The following is a 24,426-nucleotide window of genomic DNA, read 5'->3' as shown; positions in this document are numbered from 1 at the left end:
TTATGATCTGGTGGACATCTCTAAACCATCATGAGTTCGGGCTTCAATTTCAACCCAATTATACCCTGTATTCTCGCAGTCGAACTCGTCTGGGCTTCACCTCTCACCGGTCTCTGTCCTTCTCTTCACAGTGTCCTGTGTTGTCTTGAAATCTCCAGCAACTTTAGTCCCAAGTCAACTGTTTGCTGCTTCTCTGTTTCTTCTCCGTTGATCTTTTCAGTATTTTCCTTTTAGATCAAGTCCCAGCCTGGCAAAATATCACATTCAGTGCCTTCAGACAGTCATGTCACACTGCTCTTACCAGCCTGCAGTTCACCGTGCATGTTTTCATCACGTGGTTTCTGCTTCTCTGTTGATACTTTCAGTCGTCTCTTTCAAGATTGCTCCAAGCATGGCAAATCTGAAAATCAGTGTCCAGTGCTTTCCCACAGTTCTTTATCCCACTGTTCAACTGCCCAGCCTGTAATTCACAGTACATGCTGCATCACGTGCTCTTCTTACATGCTGTTGCTGGTGTCGTTAGTCGTCATCACTGTTAATGATTCAGTTGCACTGTCTTTTGCCTGCTGTTAATTCTTCAAGTCCACGATGTTCTGTCGGTTTTCATCAGGAGATTAACGATCCTTTAAGCTTCTTCTCAGGACGGGGACAAAGTGAGAGGTCAAGCTGTAAAATTTAAAGCCAAAACCTGGCCTGTTTTCCCAATTCTGTTAATCTATGGTTTTGCCGCTGTACTCAAGGTTCCAGGTTGAGAGAAGTCCACCTCTTTGACACGCTAAAGCATACAATTAATATCCTTTTCATTTCATTTCTTAAAACCTCCATTTGCTTCATCTGCCTAGAGTTTAACTCGTCTGTTTCTCTCTCTGGGTGCTCACTTGTCACAGTCAGTTCCTTTTATGGGCATGTAAGGTTCCTTTCACACACACCATTTCCTGTCACACACACCGCCTTTTCTCTCAGACTTCCACTTTTCACTCTACTATCAACTTGCGTAGTGCTTTTCTTACTTATTATTTTTGTACAAATCACCCCCAATCACTCAAAACCTGCTTCTCACAGCATTCACACACTTAAACTGTGACAGAAGTTGAGGAATATAACTCAAAATACGCTTTCCTAAGAGTCTTTTAGACATGCTTTCCATAATCAGAAAGAGCAAGTCAAAGAAAAACAATTGAAACCTCTATTAATTCTCACTGCACACACAACAAATTAAAAAAATAAAACACACCAGCATTTATTGCTGAAGAGAGGTTACTACTGAAAGTAATATGTTAGTTTTAAGTCTATACAATGCACTCAATCTATTTATATATATATCCAAACTCAGTCAATTACTATACATCCACTACGGCAACTCAAAACTTTATTTATAGTCCTGTAATAAACATAAATGCCGTCTTAAACACACGCATTCAACAATGTTTGCAGCAGTATTTATGAAACCAACTATGGTTTAAGCAGTTCACTGCTTACTAATTTGCATTTTCACATTCACACACACACAGTCTAAAAATAGCTCCAGCACAGACTCAGCCTCCTTTCACACAGAGATCTCTTATTTTATATTACAAAGACGTCTTATATTTACAACTGCACAGATTTTTAGGCCTTTTAGCACCTACACAATTTCGGCAAATTTAACCTAACCGCCCAGCGGATAAACTCTATCAGTTTTTTGCGATCAATTCACCAGTATCAGCCTCGAACTGTTTCTGGCCTCATCTCTAAAATCCCTAACTCAATTTAAAAGCGTCAACCAACCCAAACTTTGCCTGAAGCTCTATTTTTGGCATTTCACAGCCAAGGCTTACCCCGAAGTTTTAAATTAAAGTTACACGCCCGAAGTCCAACTTCTGCTGGCCAAAAAAGCGCAGACTACCGTTCCAAACGGTCAGGAGACTCAAACTCCTAGCTATTCTGGAGGTTCCCAAGTTCTCCCCGATTGCCAACCGTACTATCCCTATTCGCCGATAGGTCAAGGCCGAGCGTCCTTGGCCAGGAGGGAGCGTCACCTCCGAGAACTGCGCCTCCTAGTGGCCTCTAACCACCGTCCTTCAAAAATTTATAATACTTTAACCAACAGTCCACACCCAAAACAAGTGTATGACTGACCCAGGTCCAACCTGTCTGACCAATTTGGGACTCAAACCCATAAAGTGACCAAATTCCCTAAATCCTACGTGAGCCTCGAACTCACTTTCACTGTTTTCCTTTTCCTTGGGCCTCGAACCCAGTTTCACTGTTTTCCTTTTCCTTGGGCCTCGAACCCAGTACTTTTACTTATAAACTTCATCACCATTACTTCAACCACAACTCTCATGAGACCTTCACCAAAATCAAAACAGACATTCACCAGTAATTTCAGTGAGTAGACTTTACTTTTTTCATGTCCAATTTGGCACACTTTGGAAATAATTCAACAGGTAGTGCCTTACCTTTGGATAAGCCGGCTTATGCCCACTCACTTCGACCACTGATATTCGTGCCTGCCCGTCTGACCACCTCGGACCCCGGATCTGTCCAAGCCTCCAACTCACTCTCCCTCCTCAATAACCGGACAAGCCTCCCAAAATGTTAGTTTCAATATTGAGGAGGGGTAGAGGAGGTAATCAACTTCCATAATAACAACACTGATCCGGCCAGGTGGAGTCAAACGATGATTTTAATGACACGCGTGGGAAGACCGCCACTGTACGCAGACAGCGCCGATCCCCGACTTACAGAGCATAAGCAGGTGTTATATAGCTTTCAGGGCTTAAATTTACTGACGCCCCCTAAACGTCACTCAGATACAGTTCATACATAGGTTTCAAAACCACAATGACTTAACACAGTTTAAAATAACATTGTCTCCGTCTCCACAGCAGATGCTTCCTGTCAACATTCTGACTTTCACTTCCCGTCTGGAACATCAGACCCACACCCTGCAAGAAACTGTTCTTCTTTTTGCAGAGACAACTAGAAACTGTTCCTCTTTTACAGAGACAATTTTAGAGTTACAAGCAAACATGATTAACCTCTCACCTATAAATGAGTCTATCTAATGTGTGAGTGTCTGCATGAAATGCACTCAGTTTCAACTTGTAACCTTTTCCACCAGACAGAAGGCCAGCACGTACACATTTAAGATTATAACAAGCATTCAAAAGCATTTAAGATTATAGATTCAACTCAACAGTTTAGAGTGGTTATAACTGCACCTGTAATAAAGGCTAATTGGGTACCAATATGTTTAAACATCTGAATGCAATATCAGTACTGCAGATTGTATTATTAATGCAATGGTAATGATGATTATTATTAACAATAGCAGTAAAATAATTTCTAATTCCTCACACGCTTTACAAGAAGTGTTTTCCATTATTATTTTGTCTTCATATTTACATACACTTTTTATATTGTTTATTGTGTTGTTGGACTAGAAATCTTTTAAGTCAACAGTGATACAAATTTAATGGAATTTAGTTGCATTTAATTTGTATGTAAGTGTAGCCCCCTAACCCTAACCCTCTGCATTTCAGTGTCTCTGAACAGACTGTTTTCTCCTGTGCCAATGATCTCTTTCATTTTAGGGAAGGGGGACCTGTGGACCCTTCTCTGGAGCCTCAGGTTTTTTCTTACGGCTTTCCCAAGTGGTTGAAGAAAACCATTTCATTCTTGCTCAAACCCGTGGTGAGTCCTCTAATTCAGTGACCGAAACATATTAATTTAGAGATTGGTTTGAAAATAAATTTTACACCTCAGTTTGTCTTCTTCTTTTGGCAGTTTCCTCGTGTTTCTGCCACCTTTGATGCTCTTTGTGGAGTTGGGTGAGAAAGTATCCTTGAAATTGTTCATTTGTGCTTGAATCTCAGTTTCTTTGTTACATTTCCACGTGCTAGGAATTATATCCAAACGTTCTGCTTCATTTTTAGATCTGTTCCAGAGCTGTGGAAGCAACATGCTGCTGTTGAGGTACTGTCAGCTGATGATGCATGGTCACATATGAAAGTGCGAAGATGAAATTGAGATTTCCTGTGTTTTCTTTAGGACTACATTCATGAGACAATAGCACATTGGAGGAGCTGCAACATTGATGTGCTGCTGTGTCCTATGACTGGACCAGCCTACAACCGCAAAATTTCAAGTATGATTCACTCAGTATGACAGACAACTTAGTTTCTGTATCTATCACTTTGTTTTTAAAACACTGTAATCTAAGGACTTTAAAGATGTTTAAAATGTGAACATTTTAAACATCAACATTCAACAACATTTTTAAAGGCTAAGAATGGTGTTTATGTTTCTTTATTTTTGTTTTCTACACTTTCAGTTGCTGCCAGCTACACGTCACTCTACAATCTCCTTACCTTTCCTGCGGGTGTAGTCACTGTTTCCACAGTGACCGCAAAGGATGAGGAGGAACTCAAGCACTATAAGGGCTGTTATCAGGACATGTGGGACAAACTCTTCAAAGAGGTAGGCAACATGTACCAGTGAGATAAGACTGAGTGAGAACATAGAGCCAGATTTACTAACACGTTGTGTCAGGCCAGGCCATCCAGTACATTACTTAATTATTCCCAGGTGAAGCCAATTTGTTACACAACTCATTACATTACATTCGTATTTCTCCATAAAATTAGTGCTGCGTATCGATTTTGACTCCAGTCAATTCAGTTTTAACTCAGATATCCAGAAATGTTATAATTCTGATCACTTATCAGTACATATCCCTATTTTTATAATTGTATAAAAAAAAGCTGACACATGTGAGACTTTATTAGAGGTGTAAGCATCACAGCAGATGCCTTTGTGTCAAAGTAACTGAGGATAAAATACAGAAAAATGTGAATGAGATTTTCCTGGCCTGTCTTTTTATAGCAGATAAATGCCTTAAAATATTGTGCAGTAGATTAAAAACTGTTGCAGTTGTTTCTGTTCTGGACGTTTTCACTGTACCTTAACGCTCGTTCTTTTCTTCAATTTAAAATAAAAGTAATGTTTATATCCACGTTGTAGACTGTGTCACTATTTTCGCCCTGCGGCATATGAATTGAAATCAGCTGATTGTGTCTCATGTGCAAGTGCAACCGATAAGCAAGATCGATAGCTAATCAGACTAACCATTCCAAGGAACTGACTACCAAACCACTTAATGCTAAATTTATTCAATGAAGTCAGAGGTGACTTGTAACCTTCAAGCTAAACGAGTCACACAATGCCAGCGGCAACAAAACTGCTTCCAGCTCTTCAGTTTCACAGCCTGTGCAATAGTGTTCAAAGAGAAACGGCCAAAAAAATGGAGAAACAGGCAGGAGGACAGCACTGATCCTCAGAAGAATCAGACCTTTGATGGACATCATACTAAACAATGTATTTATGTTGATAAAATTTATTAAGTAAAAGTGTGCTTTTAAAGTTTTATTATACTCCGCTTAAACAGTTATAATTCCAGGATCATGAACAGCACACGGTTTTCAGCACATCAGCTGTGCTCCAACACCATCACTTATTACTGGTGGATCTACACAAATTCAGCTGCATGCACTTTGACAATACATGAGATCACAGATGTACGCGCGTACACATTCAATTTTCAATTCAATTCAATTCAATTTTATTTATATAGCGCCAAATCACAACAAATATCGCCTCAAGGCGCTTCATAGATACAGAGAAAAGCCCAACAATCATATGACCCCCTATGAGCAAGCACTTTGGCGACAGTGGGAAGGAAAAACTCCCTTTTAACAGGAAGAAACCTCCGGCAGAACCAGGCTCAGGGAGGGGCGGCCATCTGCTGCGACCGGTTGGGGTGAGAGAAGGAAGACAGGATAAAAGACATGCTGTGGAAGACAGACAGAGATTAATAACAGATACGATTCAATACAGAGAGGTCTGTTAACACATAGTGAGTGAGAAAGGTGACTGGAAAGGAAAAACTCAATGCATCATGGGAATCCCCCGGCAGCCTACATCTATTGCAGCATAACTAAGGGAGGATTCAGGGTCACCTGGTCCAGCCCTAACTATATGCTTTAGCAAAAAGGAAAGTTTTAAGCCTAATCTTAAAAGTAGAGATAGTGTCTGTCTCCCGAATCCAAACTGGAAGCTGGTTCCACAGAAGAGGGGCCTGAAAACTGAAGGCTCTCCCTCCCATTCTACTTTTAAATACTCTAGGAACAACAAGTAGGCCTGCAGAGCGGGAGCGAAGTGCTCTAATAGGGTGATATGGTACTACAAGGTCATTAAGATAAGATGGGGCCTGATTATTTAAGACCTTGTATGTGAGGAGCAGGATTTTGAATTCAATTCTGGATTTAACAGGAAGCCAATGAAGGGAAGCCAAAACAGGAGAAATATGCTCTCTCTTTCTAGTCCCTGTCAGTACTCTTGCTGCAGCATTTTGGATTAACTGAAGGCTTTTCAGTGAGTTTTTTGGACATCCTGATAATAATGAATTGCAGTAGTCCAGCCTGGAAGTAATAAATGCATGAACTAGTTTTTCAGCGTCACTCTGAGACAGGATATTTCTAATTTTAGAAATGTTGCGCAAATGGAAGAACGCAGTCTTACATATTTGTTTAATATGTGCGTTGAAGGACATATCCTGGTCAAAAATGACTCCAAGGTTCCTCACAGTGTTACTGGAGGCCAAGGTAATGCCATCCAGAGTAAGAATCTGGTTAGATACCATATTTCTAAGCTTTTCAGCGCCGAGTACAATGACCTCAGTTTTATCTGAGTTAAGAAGCAGAAAGTTAGTGGCCATCCAAGTCTTTATGTCTTTAAGACATTCCTGCAGTTTAACTAATTGGTGTGTGTTATCTGGCTTCATGGACAGATAGAGCTGGGTGTCATCTGCATAGCAGTGAAAATGTATGCTATGTCTTCTAATGATGCTGCCTAGGGGGAGCATGTATAATGTAAACAGAATTGGTCCTAGCACTGAACCCTGTGGAACTCCATAATTAACCTCAGTGTGTGAAGAGGACTCTCCATTTACATGCACAAATTGGAGTCTATTAGATAGATATGATACAAACCACTGCAGTGCAATACATAAATCTGTTGTCTTAGACTCAGTGTCAGGCTAGCTTTTCATGCAGCAACAACAAGTCAGGAGACCCTGATGTAAAGTCTAAAATATAGATTTTTTTTGAATACTTGTAAATGTGTACTTTAATGTGGTTTCAATCAGCTGCTGTAGCACATCTGTCTCGGGCTATGTAGCTCATCGTTTGATGTTCCCTATTACTCATCTGTGCATGTTGAAGTATTAATAAACATTACTTGCTTGAATCTAATTTTCCCCTTAGTATCAGTTTTATCTTGTTATAGCTAAATTAAGAAATGCAATTTTTTTCTGTGGAATGTTATTTAAAAATGTGATTTATTACTCTGAACATTCACTTCAATTCTATGTACTTAACATGACTTTACACAGAACCAAGAACTGAACCAGATCAGTCTTTTGCGGCTCCAATATTTATAGAGGGTTTTTTTGTTACAGTAGGTGGATGAAGGAGACTGTGGTGCGTTCAGCTGCTGAGTATTAAGTGACAGGAGTGTGTTTTGTGTTCAGGCAGTGACCGGTGGCGAGGGTCTACCTGTGGCGGTTCAGTGTGTTGCTCTGCCGTGGGAGGATGAGCTCTGCCTGCACTTCATGAAGGAAGTGGAACAACTGGTCAAAGAAAGCAAGAAGTAAAGCTGCTTTCTTTCTCAGTCTCACAGGAGAGGCTGCAGACTTCAGAGGAAACAAGTTAATTTGACTACATTCTGTGATAATAAGCTAATCATGTCATAAATGGTGGAGAATTCTTAATCTAGACACTTTTTTTTGGCTTTTTGCTAAAGGTTAAATAAAAGTTAAGTGGCAAAATTATGCATTTATGTTTTTTTTGTTCTTATATTTTAAAGGCGGGTCTTTTATATTGTCTTGCTATCACCATTGTTAGCATGATCATTTATCCACTTTTAGAAATCAGCAGTCAAAACGCTTCATCTTTTGGTGTATTTATTAAAGTATTGGATGATCAAAAATCAGCACATACATGGATCTCTTCTGTCCAGAAAACTACAGTCTGCAAGCAGTCAACTTCCAAAAGAGAGTAAACTATCTTAGCAGTTATAGAAAGATTTACATTTTTTTACATTACATTTTTTAATTATATTAAAAAATATATAAATTACTCTTTTTGGACTTTAAAGTGGGCTAATTGCCTGTTGACCGCTCCTTTCTGATAGTTAACATGTTCGCTGACAGCACTCACTGAATTACTTTGAACTAAAATTATTGTAAAATAATAATATAAAACCCCCAACTTATTTTCATTGATGGTGATATGAGTTAGTACATTTGCTTTTGTGTCGTATGTCATTCATTATGTAAACTTTTGGGGAAATATTTTTTTAACTTTATCATAAGTAAATAATCAAAATGTTGCATTCTGAGCAGATGATGATACAAAACTGAGAAGGCTGACAGAAAGTTCTATTTGCCAGGCCTAATATGATGAACCACATCCCCTAAAATCAAGAGAGTCACAAGCTCAAACTGAGTAAAAACAGTCAGAAGCTGTATGAGAGCCCTGGCGGTGACATCCTTTACTATAAAAAAGCTCAGAAAATTATTGCACATATTAGCAGAAACTTCCAAACAGACATTCAATGGAGTATTAAGAACAGCCTCAATGGTTTTAAATAACACAAGTGGGTTATGACTGTTGGAAGAAATAATATTTGCAAAGTATTCCCTTTTTGCCTCTTTGGTAGAGTTCTAGTAGCAATTCCAGCAGTCTTAGAGTTTGAAATGACATCTAGAGCCACAGATTCCAAGATAGTTTGACAGCAAGAATAAAACCAGGAATTAAGGTCTTCTGTATCAGAGGAGACAAAGTCAGAAGGGCCACAGGGCTGATTAAAAGCAGCAGAAAACTGCGTGGCAGTGGAGGGGTTAATAACCCAACAGTGCAGAGCGACACCTTTAGCTTCAACAGCCGATATCATTAATGTAAATTGCAATACAAAGTTATGTGAACGTAGTTTCAAAAGGATTACATCGGAGGCTTTTATTCGTTGTAAAGTTATTAAAGTTTAAATTGTGTAACAGATACATATATAAAATAAAAATATGAAATGTTGATTTGAAAACATCTAATAATAATAATAATAATAATAATAATAATGGATTGGATTTATATAGCGCTTTTCAAGGCACCTAAAGCGCTTTACAATGCCACTATTCGTTCACTCTCGCATTCACACACTGGTGGAGGCAAGCTACGGTTGCCTCCACCTCCACCTGGGGCAGACTGACAGAAGCGAGGCTGCCATATTGCGCCATCGGCCCCTCTGGCCAACACCAATAGGCGGTAGGGTGAAGTGTCTTGCCCAAGGACACAACGACCAGGACAGAGAGCCCGGGGATTGAACCGGTGACCTTCCGGTTACAGATACGCTTCCCAACCCCCCTGAGCCACGGTCGCCCATTAATTAAAACATTAAATAACACCAGCTACAGTAGTGGCTGTTTGTTGTTCAGGAGAACAGTTTCCAGTATGTTGGCTGATCAATTTTTTGCGTTTAAAAATAATCGTTACACTGATTTAACGCTTTACAAGAAGTGTTTTTCATTATTATTTTGTCTTCATATTTACATACACTTTTTATATTGTTTATTGTGTTGTTGGACTAGAAATCTTTTAAGTCAACAGTGATACAAATTTAATGGGATTTAGTTGCATTTAATTTGTATGTAAGTGTAGCCGGATGGGCTACTCGCCTTTCTTTTTCTCTCTCTCTCTCTCGCTCTACTGCGCTCCCTCTCGGCTGCGCCACTAGGTTAATTGGTAACCGACCTGCATATTGATTGCAGGGTGGCGCCAGTCCATATAAAGTTATATGGTTTATTCCTCCCATCCGTTTGGCAAAAAGCAGCAGTCAATGCTGGCACACCACAACGGATTGATCAGCAAGTGAGTAGATCATATGAAAGCTACAGCGCGGCAGTTTGTTTTATTCCGGCGTTGCGGAGAGAGGTGCTCGAGTTATCTCCACCAGCGCCTCCGGTCCTGGGGTAAGCCGTTAAAACTACTTTTATTAGCATTTACAATTAGCGGAGGCTAAGGTTATATTTATCTGTTGTTTTAGGGTTTGATTGCTGCCAGGGGCGATTCTAGGATCAGAGCTTTGGGGGTGCTGAGCACCCAGAGAGCTGCCCCTCCAGGCAAGGTAAACTTTACTCATCACGATGAGACTTCTTCCCCGTCTCTGTCAGTCCCTGCATCCCTAAATGTCTCCAGTTGTCCCGAGTTCTCTCTGACTGTCTCCTTGGTGCATTTAAACCCCTCTTCCTCCCTGTCCTCATCGTCTGTTGTCTTCATCTCCGTTATCAGTCATCATAATTTTACCCTCTCTGTGCAAGTCTGCAAATTTCTTTATTAAATCATAAGTTTCTTAAATTCATCAAGTCTCTCTGTGCCTGGGTCCTCGTCACAAAACATGACATCACTGTTTTGTACATTTTAACACAATTTAATCCCCACATTTTTGAAAGAATAGCAAAACACTTTTTTGAAAAGTCTGTAACAAAACCATCAAATCTGATCAATATTATTTAAATGCTAACAAAGAAGAATGGATTGGAATTGTAAAAAAATACAAATCCTAACCTTAATTACTGGGGAAAAATGATGAATGATGCTCATAGTGAGTAAAAAGTAAACTGTGTGCATTTTTTGGACAGAGATTCACTTCTAAAGTGTGTGTATAATACAACACAGATACATAAAAAATACACTCCAAAAATAGAAGAGTCCTTGAAATATACAAAATATTATTAGAAAATGGAGACACCTTGGCCTTTGGTACGATGTATACAATGTATGAAAAGATCTTTACTGCAGATACTACTATGGCTCTGCAGATTTTTTCTTTTCTTTTAACCTATGTCGCCTCACCTTGAGGTTGGTAAATCTGTCTGTCACATTTTGGTGGTCAAGTCTCTCACGCATCTCTTTCTCAACTGACATCACAGCCAGGTGCTGGAGTCTGCTTTGACCCATGGTCCTTCTCAGCCAGGTATGGAGCTGACTCAAGACACTAAAAGACCTTTCACAGCTACAGTTTAACAGTTCCTGTTTTGCCTGTTAGTACTCCCTGTCTGTTTACTTACCTGGTACTTCCTGATCTTGTACTTTGTCCTCATGTTCCCCTCTTTCCTCTCTCCCTCTTTGGACTGACAATCTGTACACACACACACACACACACACACACACACAACAGGAGTTATAAGGTTAATGGGCATCCAGTCAGTTAGCTAGTTAGTACCTTGGGTTCAATATCGGCACATGCACATATGACAAAATAAAAAAGGCTGTATACATTTCAATGAGATCAACAGGGCAGTCAAATATCGCTAATTTTACTACAGAGCAAACATCGTCAGAAAACACGTTTTCAACACTGCAGGTTACCTGGTGTAATGTTTTTCAGTTAAAAAGAAACATGGTCTGACTCCTACCTAACTATATAAAGAGTAACTGAAGGCTAAATGCAGCTAATATGTCCTGTTTTAAGCCAGGCACTTCCACCTCCGCTCTGCTCCGTCTCAGCCACCATCGCTCTGGCAGCAATGGCGCTAGAGCGAGTAGGGGAGAGCCGAGCTGGAACAAACCATTTTGGAAGGGGGGGGGGTATCTATACTTTTGTTGTTAAAATGTTCCATCTCAATTAAGTACTGTAGCTTTTTATACTTTTAGTAGTGTGTCCCACAAACAGCAAATATTTTCAAAAAAAAGTAAGACATCTTTGGGGGTGCTTTGATTCATTTTGGGGGTGCTGAAGCACCTCCAAAACTGGGCTAAAATCGCCCCTGCTGCCTTCACATCTCCGTGGCAAACTGCCCGATCTTAATCGGAAGAGTGAAACGCCTTCCCAGCTGCTGTTATGAGGGCTCCTCTTCGGTGGAGCCTGCTGCCTTGTCTTGTCTCGTCGTGAAACTGTAGGCTTACTTTTTTCTGGTTCGCCTGGTTTTATTTTATTTTATTCTGGATTGTTGCTTGTACCCACGTGTTACGGCCCTAGCTGGGCCTCCTGATACTGCCCTTGTGTGGGCGTGGTGTTTTTCTCCGCCTCCTCCTCTCCACTCCTACCCCCTCTGTTTCTCTCACTCTCCTCTCTCCCCAGGACACAGCTGCTCTTGGTTAGCCTCGTTTGCCACCTGAATCCAGTCAGCAATCACCTCTGAGGCTATTTAAGCTGGGGATGAGCTGTGAGCAGGGTGGTTTTTCTCTGGTGTTCCCATGTGTGGTGTTCTTGGTGTGTAGTTATCCTGCCTGAAGTGTGGAGTTGTGGAAACAGTATAGCTGCTTTACGTGAGTAGTGTGGGCTTGTGGGCCTTGGCAGCAGTAAAGCTGGCTGCTGTTAGTGACAGGGTGAGCTTGTGGGCCCCTGCAAGTGCCTCCTCGTGGTGTGGAGTTAACCATATCACTTACCATGCACCATAATAACGGTTAGGCATAGCCTGCCGAATCCGCCAAGACCTTTTCGATGGGTCCAAAACACTGAATGGGGTTGGCTCAATTCCCTCAAAATAGTGTTTTGAGTGACAGCCAGATGTTTTTGAGCCATTACATAAGGAGAGCCCAGCGGATAGCTAGAAGGCCTTACTGAAACACTTTTCAGGCACTTCTTTGCTAGATCACGGCGACAGGCATGCTGGTTAGCCAGAGGTGCAGGTTGGAATGTTTGTGTCGTACACAATGTTTCACACTGCAGGTCATCTGGACCCGAAAGACTGTCAACAGGTGGCAGATTACAATTAGTTGATCTCTGACAGTGACCAAATGACACCACTGAGCAATTATGCTCCAATTGTTGCCTAGGACTGGCAACTTTGTCTGTTTGTGAACCACAGTTCACTCTTTTGAAAACAGATCGATTTTGCTTTGAGTTGGCTTTCATACAGTGAGCAATCAGGTGGCCAGGTTTGTGGCAGAAGAAGCAGAGCTTTGTTTTGGCTCTTGAAACCACGCCTGTATCGGCTTTGTTAGCTGGCACACTCCTAACTCTCAAGACTGACTATTTCTGTTTGTAGGCCTCACAATTTGCTATTAAATGGCCAGACTTGAAACAGAAAAAACATTTTCGTTTTGCCTTGGAATGGGACACAAGTGCCTCACCCTTTGGGTACTGTGTAGCTGGCACATTACTAACCTTCACTAGGTCATCGCGTCGGTCGTGCTTAGTGACACTGGTTTTATGGATGAGGGCAAACTCATCAGCGAGTGTTGCAGCATGCTGTAATGAGGAAACCTTCTGTTCACTGAGGTATACTGCAATCTGCTCGGAGATGCAGTTCTTAAATTCCTCCACCAGCATTAATTCACGCATCGACGCCAGGTCAGTAGCTCTGCTGGACACACACCACCCATCAAAAAGCACACTTTTCTTCCTTGCAAAATCTCGGTAGGATTGACCTTGTCCCCTTTTTAATCCCCGGAAACGCTGCCTATAAGCTTCTGGGACTAGATCATAAGCTAGCAGGATGGCACTTTTCAGCTTGTCATAATTCAGACTGTCCTGAGCTGACAATGAGGAACAAACTTCCTGAGCCTTACCTACCAGCTTACATCGTAGCAAATTAGCCCACGAATCCCGTGGCCAGTGCAAGGCTGTGGCTATATGCTCAAAGGACTCAAAATAACTGTCAACCTCAGTGTCGCGAAACACTGGAACCAGACTAATGTTTTTCCCCACATCAAATGGCGCCTCTGCCTGCAGAATAGAAGCAGTCGCAGGAAGGGAAGCCTGCTGGAGTTCCAACTATCGCAACTTAACAGCTGTCTCCGCCTCCACCTTTTTCAATTCAACCTCCCTGGCTCTGGCAAGCTCTGCGTCTGAACGCTTAAGCTCCAACTCCTTTAGATGGAACTCCCTCTCACGATCCTCCCTTTCCAACTGAAGACGAGCCAGGCGGACACGTAGCCTAGCATCGTGCTTTGAACCTACAGATGACTCTATGGAGAGGTGTTCAAAGTGAGGCAGTGTCATTGGCTTGTCCTCAGGCAGCCCCTGAACAACAGGCGTAGACACTGATGGAGCTACACCTTGAGCTGGCACCTGCAGAACAGGCTGAGACGCCACACCATGCTCAAGTGGACTGGCAGACACTGGCAGGGCCACTATCCCTTTCTCCACCAAGCCAGACACAAGAGCAGCTTTTAGCTCAGCCTTACGCAGAGCTGTGGAGACACAAATACCATAGAATGACGCCACCTCATGCAAATCCCTCTTCCTACAGGAGTCCAGTTGGACAAGCGAAGGGTTTTCCTTAAACACGGCAATATCAAAGGTAGCCATTAAAACTAAAACAACTACCTGAGGCTAACAGTAACAACAAAGAAGCACCATCTCCAATACACAAATGAAAAACAGGTGGGAAATGTGTGGCCACAGGTTAACCAATAAATAAAAATCCCACCAACCCTCTCCCCAGACCTACCTACTAAAATCTTAGCCTGCTTAGCTTCTGGAGTGTACCAGGCTCGAGGCAACTTTAAAGGCTAAGCATCAAGTGCACAAAGCACCGACAGGCCTACCCCTGACAGAGAACTAATCCCCACCCAGGATTACTCCGAAAATTAAAAAGGCAAAATAAAAAATGAGTGCCTGAAGGAGGAGCTTACGCTCAGCTAGACACTCCCCTTTGCTAACTGGAGAGAGAGCGCAGCAAACACAATACAACTAAACAAGCCACCAGCAAACAACTCACTAATACTCAATTGCTGTTCCTTCCATTCATATCCCGGACGAGCCCCCACATTGTTACGTCCCCCCGAAGGGGTCTAGGCATGCGAGTGAGGGGACCAGTAACAAATGAGTCCAGAACAGAATGAAAGGGAAACAGACAGGTGTTTTTAGTAAATAAAATAGTCTTTATTATAGATAATCTTAACATAAAGAGCCGGCAACGCCGTTTTACCAATAACACTTGGAAAAAGGGAAAAGGTTGCAACTCCACACCACGAGGAGGCACTTGCAGGGGCCCACAAGCTCACCCTGTCACTAACAGCAGCTGGCTTTACTGCTGCCAAGGCCCACAAGCCTACACTACTCACATAAAGCAGCTATACTGTTTCCACAACTCCACACTTCAGGCAGGATAACTAACCCCAAGAACACCCCACATGGGAACACCAGAGAAAAACCACCCTGCTCACAGCTGATCATCAGCTTAAATAGCCTCAGAGGTGATTGCTGACTGGATTCAGGTGGCAAACGAGGCTAACCAAGAGCAGCTGTGTCCTGGGGAGAGAGGAGAGTGAGAGAAACAGAGGGGGTAGGAGTGGAGAGGAGGAGGCGGAGAAAAACACCACGCCCACACAAGGGCAGTATCAGGAGGCCCAGGTAGGGCCGTAACACCACGCCTCTATGATCGGGCTGGAGCGATCCTCTGCCCGAGTGTCATGCTGGGAACCGTAAACTGCCTCAGTTGCCGATCTCAGCCTGTGGGGAGCCAGACCGGCTTGTGATGGAGGCCTGGACAATTACTACCAGCATGAGTTGTAGTTGACTCGTGGGGCGTAAGCCTTCCAGTATGGTGTGTGTGTGTGTGTGTGTGTGTGATTTCTTTTATTAAAGTTATTAAAGTTGGTTTTAGCTTTTTATGATCTGTAGCGAGCCGGATGCTCAGTGTCCTTTTATTCTTTTAACGTATTTCTGTGTTTTATTTCGGTGAACGGAGGACGTGCCAGTGGCCCTGGGACCTCAGGTGGTGGGTCATTTTCGCACTTTCTTTTGTACAGCACCGGGTGGGCTGTAGTGATTTTCTTCTTGTGTTGCGTCGTTGTTGACAGTGTCCAAAAGTTTTAGGACACTGTCAACAACGACACTACATTTGGTTTTCTAATATTTTATTTATTTTTACTATAAATAAAACAGTTTTAATATTGGAGCCAATCTGCCTCAGTCACATAAGCAAAATGTTAAAACGTAAATTACCACAAACAATTTTTTAATTTAGCTGAACAATAAATGTTTATGCCAGTGGTTAACATTTAGTATTTCTCACTCAGAAAAATCAAGCTATTCTTACTGCTGTGTATTCACAATGAATAAGTTGCTCTAACTCGGCAATCTTAAGTAAACTGTACTTTTCTTTAAGGCAACAATTTTGCATAATTTCTTTACCTTCTGAGAACTAATTAGATTTTACATTTTAGAATGTGGGTTATTATTGAAATGAATGGCCATGTTGCTGTGCATGTAGATTAGGGAAGCTACGGTACATGCACAACAGGCCACACCTAAAACAAGACAAGCCTGTCATTGTGTTTAAACATCTGACTGTTAGGTCCACTTGGATTTTTGCATTTTGCAGCCACGCGGCAAAGACGAAAGCCATGCAGAACACTGAACCGTTTATTAAGAGAGTGAAGATGGACAACTGGACAGCGGCTCTGTGCACTGGTGTTGCCTGCATTGTGGGATACCTGGTTGTGCGGGTGAAAAAGATCAACAGCCTCCGACAGGCGGAGGAAAAGATCAAGAGAGCCAGAAACAGGAGAGACGAGAGTTTGCAGCGGGCAGAGCAGGCGGTGCTCCGGTACAAACAGTCGGTGAGAGTTCAGAGCTTTGGGGGTTTTTCTACTTTGTCTTTATTGAGAAATCTCAGCTAATGATCTGCTTTTAGTTTAACCTGGCAGAGGTGTAGTCATTAAATACCAAAATACTGGCACTTTGCAATGTCTCCATGCTTGAGCATGGAAATGAAAGTTAGGACTGTGCAGACTGTTTAAGTGCAGTGAACTCATTGCTGTGTTTGAAAAAGTTTGTAAAAAAAAAAAAGTGGAAGGAAGAATCCTGAATCTGTACATGGATGTGGTTGCGTCTCTTTGTTGCAACCTTTAAAAGAAATAATAATAACATAATGATTCTGTGTGGGTCTGTGTCTCCTAGCATCCGACAACTGACTCTGCTTTGATCCTTACACTCTCCCTGTCTGAGCTGACACAGCAGCTGAACGAAGGTTTCCTGCGCCCCGAGGATGTGTTTTACTCTTACATGGAAAAGGTTCAATATCCAGCATGACACAAACCTTTCATAATAGATCAAATACAGCAAAGCTAATTTTAACACTAAGTAATCATTTACATTTGTCAGGCTTATCCAAATGTTATTTATTTTTGAAATTAGTCCTACTTATAACTCACTGCTTTTTAGTTCTTTTTACACAGAATTGTGTCTTATTACAGTTTAAGTTTAGACACACTGGATAATAATATTCATATAAGCAGCAACATTTTACAAAGGTGATGGAGATGATGATGTTTCCTTTCCAACAGACTCTGGCTGTAAACAAAAAGCTGAACTGCTGCACTGAAATTTTGCTGGAGAGTTTGGACCAGCTGACAACTGTTGGCTCCAACAAGGATGGTCTCTTGTACGGAGTTCCAGTTAGCATCAAAGAAAATCTTGCATTTAAGGTATTACAAAGGTCATGCAATGCAAATTTCAGTTGCAGTTAATAATAATAATAATAATGGATTGGATTTATATAGCGCTTTTCAAGGCACCCAAAGCGCTTTACAATGCCACTATTCATTCACTCTCACATTCACACACTGGTGGAGGCAAGCTACAGTTGTAGCCACAGCTGCCCTGGGGGATCGAACCAGCGACCTTCCGGTTACAGAAGCGCTTCCCAACCCCCCGTGGCTCAGGGGATTGGGAGTATTGAAGTATTTCCCATCAGTATTTATAAGTATGGTACAGTATTCTCGAGCATCATAGCTCAGGTATTTGATGTACAATTATTGTCTTTGTTTTATTCCAACACAAGAATCATTACTGTTCTTGTGGTGTGGTCATTAACCTGGACCAGCCCGCTGAAAAGGACAGTGTGCTTGTTCAAGTCCTGAAGAAACAAGGAGCTATTCCCTTTGTGAAAACCAACTTGCCTCAAGCTCTTCTGAGGTAAATCTTTTATCAGAGATTGACATAAATCTGGAGTACATTTAAATACTATGACCACTTATTTAGTTGTCTTTGCCCATTACAAGTGTGCATAATATGTAAGGACTCATTACCCATATGTCTTTGGCCACATTCAGCTATGACTGCAGTAATCCTATCTACGGGCAGACTGTGAACCCTCATAACCCCCAGAAGACCTCTGGAGGTTCATCTGGTGGGGAGGGGGCTCTCATCGGGGGAGGGGGCTCCCTGCTTGGTATAGGCACTGATATAGCTGGCAGTATCCGTATTCCTGCATCCTTCTGTGGAATCTGTGGTTTCAAACCAACTGCAGGTCGGCTCAGGTGGGTCTCATTCAGTCAGTTTTTGGAAATGTATTATACATTGCTGAGTTAAGCTTTATTAACACTTTTGGGTAATGATTAGTTTACAGGGGGTTCGTCCAATTTATCGAGGGCAAAAGTCAGGTAAGAAACATATCTACTTTACATATAAAGTAAATGTAGTTACATAACCACTGTATAGCAATATTTCACAGACACAAACTGTCTCAAATATTTGAGTCAATGCTTTATATTTCGTATGAAACTAGTGCCGTCATCTCCTGGACCCATGGCAAGAGATGTGGACAGTCTGGCTCTGTGCATGCAGGCGCTTCTTTGTGACCACATGTTTTCTTTGGACCCCACTGTTCCACCATTACCTTTTAATATGGAGGTGTGTCCTGTACTGTGAGGTTCATATAATCTGTTAATGATTATTCTTTTGTTTAAAAGCTACAAATTAAGCCGATACACAGTTGTCCTAATGCTTCACTTTATATTACTCTTACTAGGGGTGCAACGATACACAAAATTCACGGTTCGGTTCAGTTCGATACTTTGGTGTCACAGTTCGATATTTTTTCGATACAAAAAAAAAAAGTTCATGCCTTTTTAATTTGTCATTTATTAAAATTATAAATATATATTTTAACGCAAAAGTACAGTTTTTAAATTTAATGTTGCTGAAACAAAAAAGTAATAAAAATAAATAAAAATATCTCAGGGCTCGCAAAATTTCAAAGTCCCCGGTAGCCCTTCGGGCAGGGACTCGTCAGTTTTTGGTAGCCCAAAATAAATTTAAGTAGCCCGAATAAAAAAGAGAGCAATTTTTTGATTGATGTTTTGTTTCCTGTTTTGTTTCCTTTACAATATTATACATTAATGTATAATATTGTAAAGGAAACAAAACATTAATCAAAAAATTGTTGAAAAACTAATTACAACATTGTATAAAAATTACAATCATCAACTCAAATACTTGGTTCTAATTGAACAGAAATTTCTATGAACTTGTAAGAACTGTGTAGAACATGAATCAGTCTGTGTCAGATCCTGAATTTGAAATTTCCACTGAGGTCACGGTGTTAATTTGGGTTGAACCCAGGACTGTATAGGCGTTGGTTGATTAGCAGTGGTGTTCACTTTGGGGTGTCGGTCAGAACATACAGGACGCACAGATAAAGGTTATACCGTCTTTACTGTGATTCCTCCGCTTAACAGCACAGTACAGCAACACAGTAATGCAACCGCGGGCTTACAGAGTGGTGAGGGGTGTGGGTGTGTGGTCTGTGAACAGAACATATACAGAATACTGAATGTAATAAACATCTAAGTCATGAATTATGATTCATTAGCGTTCTTCGAATCTAACCAGAACTACAAATGGGAATTCCTATATGAACATCTACATGTACGAGTTTCATACACTACTCCCAAACCCTTACAGTACATGACATTGATTGCCAATACACCCAACAACAATATATCACAAACACCAAATCGTTTAGCTTACAGCTAGCAGGTATGTAGCATAACAGGTAGCATTAGTAGCATGAACTAGCCACATAGCGAACAGGTCGATACACATTGCACTTCTACATCCACTAAATGTCTAATTGGCATAAAAGGCTAAAACTGTCCTTTCCAGGCAGGGCTCCACGTCTACTCACAGTTCTTTAGCGACGCACACAACTCACACTGTGTGTAGACATCCCCTGCTGAGTCAGTCTGCCAGGTGGCTCTTGCTATGTGTTAGCTCCAATTCTGATCACTGGAACATGTGCTCAATAGTGCAACTGTGCTCTCTCGCCACAAGGGGGCTCCCCCACACAGCTGACAGCCTTTCCAACACACGGGTAAGAGGCAAGTGGAACCAAGATCGAGGCCATTTGGTTTTTGAAGTTTGCAAAGACTGCTAAATTGTGCCAGTGGTAGTTCACTCTTTGCAACATAGTACGCTGTTTTAAACGGATTTTCAGGTTTATTTTTAGTATGTTATTTGCAATTGGTGTTTGTTCTGGGAAAGATATTGCAGACTGAGCAATAATGCATTTCTTGCATTTCTCATGGGTTCTAAAATTACTGGTCCCAGTAACAAAGACACTTGTCGACTCAGAAATCGAGGGAAAACCAACAACACACCCGACAGAAAAGGATATTATTTACACGGGTGCACATAAGTGGTCCGCATGTGCACATTCGCTGTCAAAATAAAAGACGCGCACCAGATAAGAAGTTGCAACGGGAGTTTGCGTCCATATAAAAGGCAGTGTTTTTGTCCGCTACAGTGGGATTTTCACGACACATTCTGCACCACATCTCTGTACGTTCATCATTTGTTTGAAGCCAGCTCACCTCCTGCAACCACTTTTCCGAGAATACGTGCTTCTTTTGTGGTTCGGACTCCTTCTGACATTTCTTTGGAGGTGGAGGAACACCAAAGTAATTGCTTAAAGGATTTTGCTTCTTCGACATCTTTAAGAGTTCTAAACAAATGTCTGTCCTCCTCCAGAAAATCTTATGTACGCAAACACGCGCTGCAACTTCTTATCTTGTGCGCCTTTTTTATTTTGACAGCGAACGCGCACCTGCGGACCACTTATGTGTACCCCTGGTTATTTAGCTCGTCATATTGCAGCCACAGAAATTCTTTTGTCCATGAAACCATAAAGCTGCACTTTCTTTTTGCCTTATAGTCTGATTTGTCATAACTTTTTTGTGGTAAGCTTTTCTTTGGCTGTCACTTCTTCACCCTGACCTGTCTTATTTGGCTCAGCAGAACTAAAATATATATCCTGCTGCTTTTACACACGCACTCACATAACGCTCAGCGATTCTCTGCGCGATCAACCTCTCACTTTAGTCCATGACGCGCTTACCTTCAGGGTCATACGTCACATGAAAACCAAAATAGTTCCAAACGCCAGATCTTAATGAGGGTGGGGGAGGTTCAATTTGCCATGTTGCAACGAGAGCTTAACTTCTGTCTCGCTAGTTTTCCCTGCGCTCAGTGAATCTGCATTCGACTACTCCGCCTAGGCTGCACTGTCGAGCGCAGATCCACTGAGCGTTCAACACAGACAGCATCGTCAGAAGGAAAGTTGATAAAATAAATTAGAAATTTTGTATTGTTCGATACATATGCGTACTGAACCGAAAGCACTGTATCGAACGGTTCAATATCGATACGAGTATCGCTGCACCCCTAACTCTTACCTCACCTGTTATTAATCTCCTGAGATACAGAATTAACTTTACAGGCTGTAATCTTAACCTTTGCAAACTGATTATGTTTAATTGACTGAGGAAGTAAAAATGATTGACCCTTAGATATACAGAAGCTCCAGACCTCTAAGGATTGGTTATTTTGAAAGCGATGGCTACACGCATCCATCTCCAAGCATGGCCCGAAGCGTCAGAGAGGTCAAAGCTCTGCTAGAGCAAGCAGGGCACACAGTAAGACGTCACCACACACACTAGGATCACTGTCAAGCCACGTATGTGATATGAGTCATAGGTCATTAATCCTGTCATTTGTGTCTTTAGCTCGTCCCTTACTGTCCACTGAAGATGGATCAAATTTTCCCTGAACTATTTATAAAGGGTGTTTTAGCAGATGGAGCTACCAACCTGCTACAAAAACTGCGAGTTATTCCATTTAATAAGTCAGTTATTACCATTTGTTTTCTAAACTTAAATCATCTAACATTTAGAGATTTTGTTTCTTTTTAGTTCTAACCACTAAACATCACCATGCTGCCATTGTCTTTATGAACAACATGGGGTTGTGGTTCTTTTTGAACCCATTACAGTAATTCTCAGTTCAGTGTCTCTGAACAGACTGTTTTCTCCTGTGCCAATGATCTCTTTCATTTTAGGGAAGGGGGACCTGTGGACCCTTCTCTGGAGCCTCAGGTTTTTCCTTACGGCTTTCCCAAGTGGTTGAAGAAAACCATTTCATTCTTGCTCAAACCCGTGGTGAGTCCTCTAATTCAGTGACCGAAACATATTAATTTAGAGATTGGTTTGAAAATAAATTTTACACCTCAGTTTGTCTTCTTCTTTTGGCAGTTTCCTCGTGTTTCTGCCACCTTTGATGCTCTTTGTGGAGTTGGGTGAGAAAGTATCCTTGAAATTGTTCATTTGTGCTTGAATCTCAGTTTCTTTGTTACATTTCCACGTGCTAGGAATTATATCCAAACGTTCTGCTTCATTTTTAGATCTGTTCCAGAGCTGTGGAAGCAACATGCTGCTGTTGAGGTACTGTCAGCTGATGATGCATGGTCACATATGAAAGTACGAAGATGAAATTGAGATTTCCTGTGTTTTCTTTAGGACTACATTCATGAGACAATAGCACATTGGAGGAGCTGCAACATTGATGTGCTGCTGTGTCCTGTGATTGGACCAGCCTACAACTTCTTATACTGTGGCAAAATTTCAAGTATGATTCACTCAGTATGACAGACAACTTAGTTTTTGTATCTATCACTTTGTTTTTAAAACACTGTAATCTAAGGACTTTAAAGATGTTTAAAATGTGAACACTTTAAACATCAACATTCAACAACATTTTTAAAGTCTAAGAATGGTGTTTATGTTTCTTTATTTTTGTTTTCTACACTTTCAGCTGCTGCCAGCTACACGATGCTCTACAATCTCCTTACCTTTCCTGCGGGTGTAGTCACTGTTTCCACAGTGACCACAAAGGATGAGGAGGAACTCAAGCACTATAAGGGCTGTTATCAGGACATGTGGGACAAACTCTTCAAAGAGGTAGGCAACATGTACCAGTGAGATAAGACTGAATGAAAACATAGAGCCAGATTTACTAACACGTTGTGTCAGGCCAGGCCATCCAGTACATTACTTAATTATTATTATTATTATTATTGTGTCAAAGTAACTGAGGATAAAATACAGAAAAATGTGAATGAGATTTACCTGGCCTGTCTTTTTATAGCAGATAAATGCCTTAAAATATTGTGCAGTAGATTAAAAACTGTTGCAGTTGTTTCTGTTCTGGACGTTTTCACTGTACCTTAACGCTCGTTCTTTTCTGCAATTTAAAATAAAAGTAATGTTTATATCCCTGTTGTAGACTGTCACTATTTTCGCCCTGCGGCATATGAATTGAAATCAGCTGATTGTATCTCATGTGCAAGTGCAACCGATAAGCAAGATCGATAGCTAATCAGACTAACCATTCCAAGGAACTGACTGCCAAACCACTTAATGCTAAATTTATTCAATGAAGTCAGAGGTGACTTGTAACCTTCAAGCTAAACGAGTCACACAATGCCAGCAGCAACAAAACTGCTTCCAGCTCTTCAGTTTCACAGCCTGTGCAATAGTGTTCAAAGAGAAACGGCCAAAAAAATGGAGAAACAGGCAGGAGGACAGCACTGATCCTCAGAAGAATCAGACCTTTGATGGACATCATACTAAACAATTTATTTATGTTGATAAAATTTATTAAGTAAAAGTGTGCTTTTAAAGTTTTATTATACTCCGCTTAAACAGTTATAATTCCAGGTTGCAACAGCACACGGTTTTCAGCACATCAGCTGTGCTCCAACACCATCACTTATTACTGGTGGATCTACACAAATTCAGCTGCATGCACTTTGACAATACATGAGATCACAGATAAACACATGTACACACATGACTTCCCGATGAATCAGCAAATCCATTTTTTTCTAGGTAAACACCTTTCAGCACTATTTGGGGATTGTGCTCTTTTGCCCTGTTGAGTAAATTACACATTTAGGTGGTGCGTTCAGCTGCTGAGCATTAAGTGACAGGAGTGTGTTTTGTGTTCAGGCAGTGACTGGTGGTGAGGGTCTACCGGTGGCGGTTCAGTGTGTTGCTCTGCCGTGGCAGGATGAGCTCTGCCTGCGCTTCATGAAGGAAGTGGAACAACTGGTCAAAGAAAGCAAGAAGTAAAGCTGCTTTCTTTCTCAGTCTCACAGGAGAGGCTGCAGACTTGAAGAGACATGTTAACTTGAGTATTTCCTGTAATAATGAGCTAATGGTGTCATAAATGGAATATTCTCTGCACTACAAGCTTAATCTGGGCACTTTCTGTTTTTTGGCTGTTTGCTAAAGGTTAAATAAAAGTTAACTGGCAAAA

The 24,426-nt window shown here is 41.4% G+C and overlaps 3 protein-coding genes and 1 long non-coding RNA gene across 6 annotated transcripts in view; 3 read left to right on the top strand and 1 right to left on the bottom strand.

Annotated features, from left to right (window-relative positions):
• LOC148095964 (fatty-acid amide hydrolase 1-like) overlaps window positions 1–4,152 on the top strand; it is a 4,619-nt gene extending 467 nt beyond the window's left edge. The window contains exons 2-5 of the mRNA XM_087835726.1: window positions 3,528–3,678; window positions 3,772–3,815; window positions 3,921–3,960; window positions 4,036–4,152. Of these exons, the coding sequence (XP_087691852.1) occupies window positions 3,528–3,678; window positions 3,772–3,815; window positions 3,921–3,960; window positions 4,036–4,152 (352 nt within the window). The remainder of the gene's footprint in view (window positions 1–3,527; window positions 3,679–3,771; window positions 3,816–3,920; window positions 3,961–4,035) is intronic.
• LOC148095963 (vitamin D3 hydroxylase-associated protein-like) overlaps window positions 1–7,929 on the top strand; it is a 31,841-nt gene extending 23,912 nt beyond the window's left edge. Inside the window, exons 14-15 of the mRNA XM_087836578.1 lie at window positions 4,319–4,464; window positions 7,574–7,929. Of these exons, the coding sequence (XP_087692704.1) occupies window positions 4,319–4,464; window positions 7,574–7,696 (269 nt within the window). The 3' untranslated portion in view covers window positions 7,697–7,929. The remainder of the gene's footprint in view (window positions 1–4,318; window positions 4,465–7,573) is intronic.
• Window positions 1–11,613, bottom strand: part of LOC148095962 (uncharacterized) — a 25,888-nt gene extending 14,275 nt beyond the window's left edge. The window contains exons 1-2 of the long non-coding RNA XR_015717219.1: window positions 11,466–11,613; window positions 11,165–11,235 (exon numbers count right to left, since the gene is read on the bottom strand). This is a non-coding gene — a long non-coding RNA (uncharacterized LOC148095962). The remainder of the gene's footprint in view (window positions 1–11,164; window positions 11,236–11,465) is intronic.
• On the top strand, window positions 9,997–24,426 carry LOC148095961 (vitamin D3 hydroxylase-associated protein-like). Of its 3 annotated transcripts, XM_087836580.1 has the most exons (19): window positions 9,997–10,066; window positions 10,141–10,221; window positions 11,027–11,070; window positions 15,737–15,766; window positions 16,373–16,610; window positions 16,951–17,064; window positions 17,337–17,477; window positions 17,834–17,967; window positions 18,105–18,311; window positions 18,394–18,434; window positions 18,560–18,684; window positions 21,621–21,746; window positions 21,837–21,934; window positions 22,169–22,268; window positions 22,362–22,405; window positions 22,511–22,550; window positions 22,626–22,734; window positions 22,921–23,066; window positions 24,117–24,426. In XM_087836580.1, exons 5-19 carry the CDS (start codon window positions 16,395–16,397, stop codon window positions 24,237–24,239), a joined length of 1,764 nt encoding a protein of 587 aa, XP_087692706.1. In that variant the 5' UTR covers window positions 9,997–10,066; window positions 10,141–10,221; window positions 11,027–11,070; window positions 15,737–15,766; window positions 16,373–16,394; the 3' UTR covers window positions 24,240–24,426. The 3 variants fall into 3 exon arrangements, with proteins under 3 accessions (XP_087692706.1, XP_087692707.1, XP_087692705.1); XM_087836581.1 differs by lacking the exon at window positions 15,737–15,766; XM_087836579.1 differs by lacking the exons at window positions 9,997–10,066; window positions 11,027–11,070; window positions 15,737–15,766 and having other exon boundaries at window positions 10,156–10,221.

Source organism: Neolamprologus brichardi, chromosome 23 (assembly GCF_056152115.1).
Source record: "Neolamprologus brichardi isolate AB-2024 chromosome 23, ASM5615211v1, whole genome shotgun sequence".
NCBI classification, from domain to species: Eukaryota; Metazoa; Chordata; class Actinopteri; order Cichliformes; family Cichlidae; genus Neolamprologus; species Neolamprologus brichardi.
Note: the sequence above shows the minus strand (reverse complement) of the source record. Positions and strands in the feature narration are given on the sequence as shown.

Coding starts and splice junctions, on each gene's coding strand:
- LOC148095961 (XM_087836581.1), top strand. CDS start 16,395: ATGCAGAACACTGAACCGTTTATTAAGAGAGTGAAGATGGACAACTGG. Junction 18,435..18,559: donor TTATCGAGGGCAAAAGTCAG/GTAAGAAACATA, acceptor GTATGAAACTAG/TGCCGTCATCTCCTGGACCC. Junction 21,747..21,836: donor TAGAGCAAGCAGGGCACACA/GTAAGACGTCAC, acceptor TTGTGTCTTTAG/CTCGTCCCTTACTGTCCACT.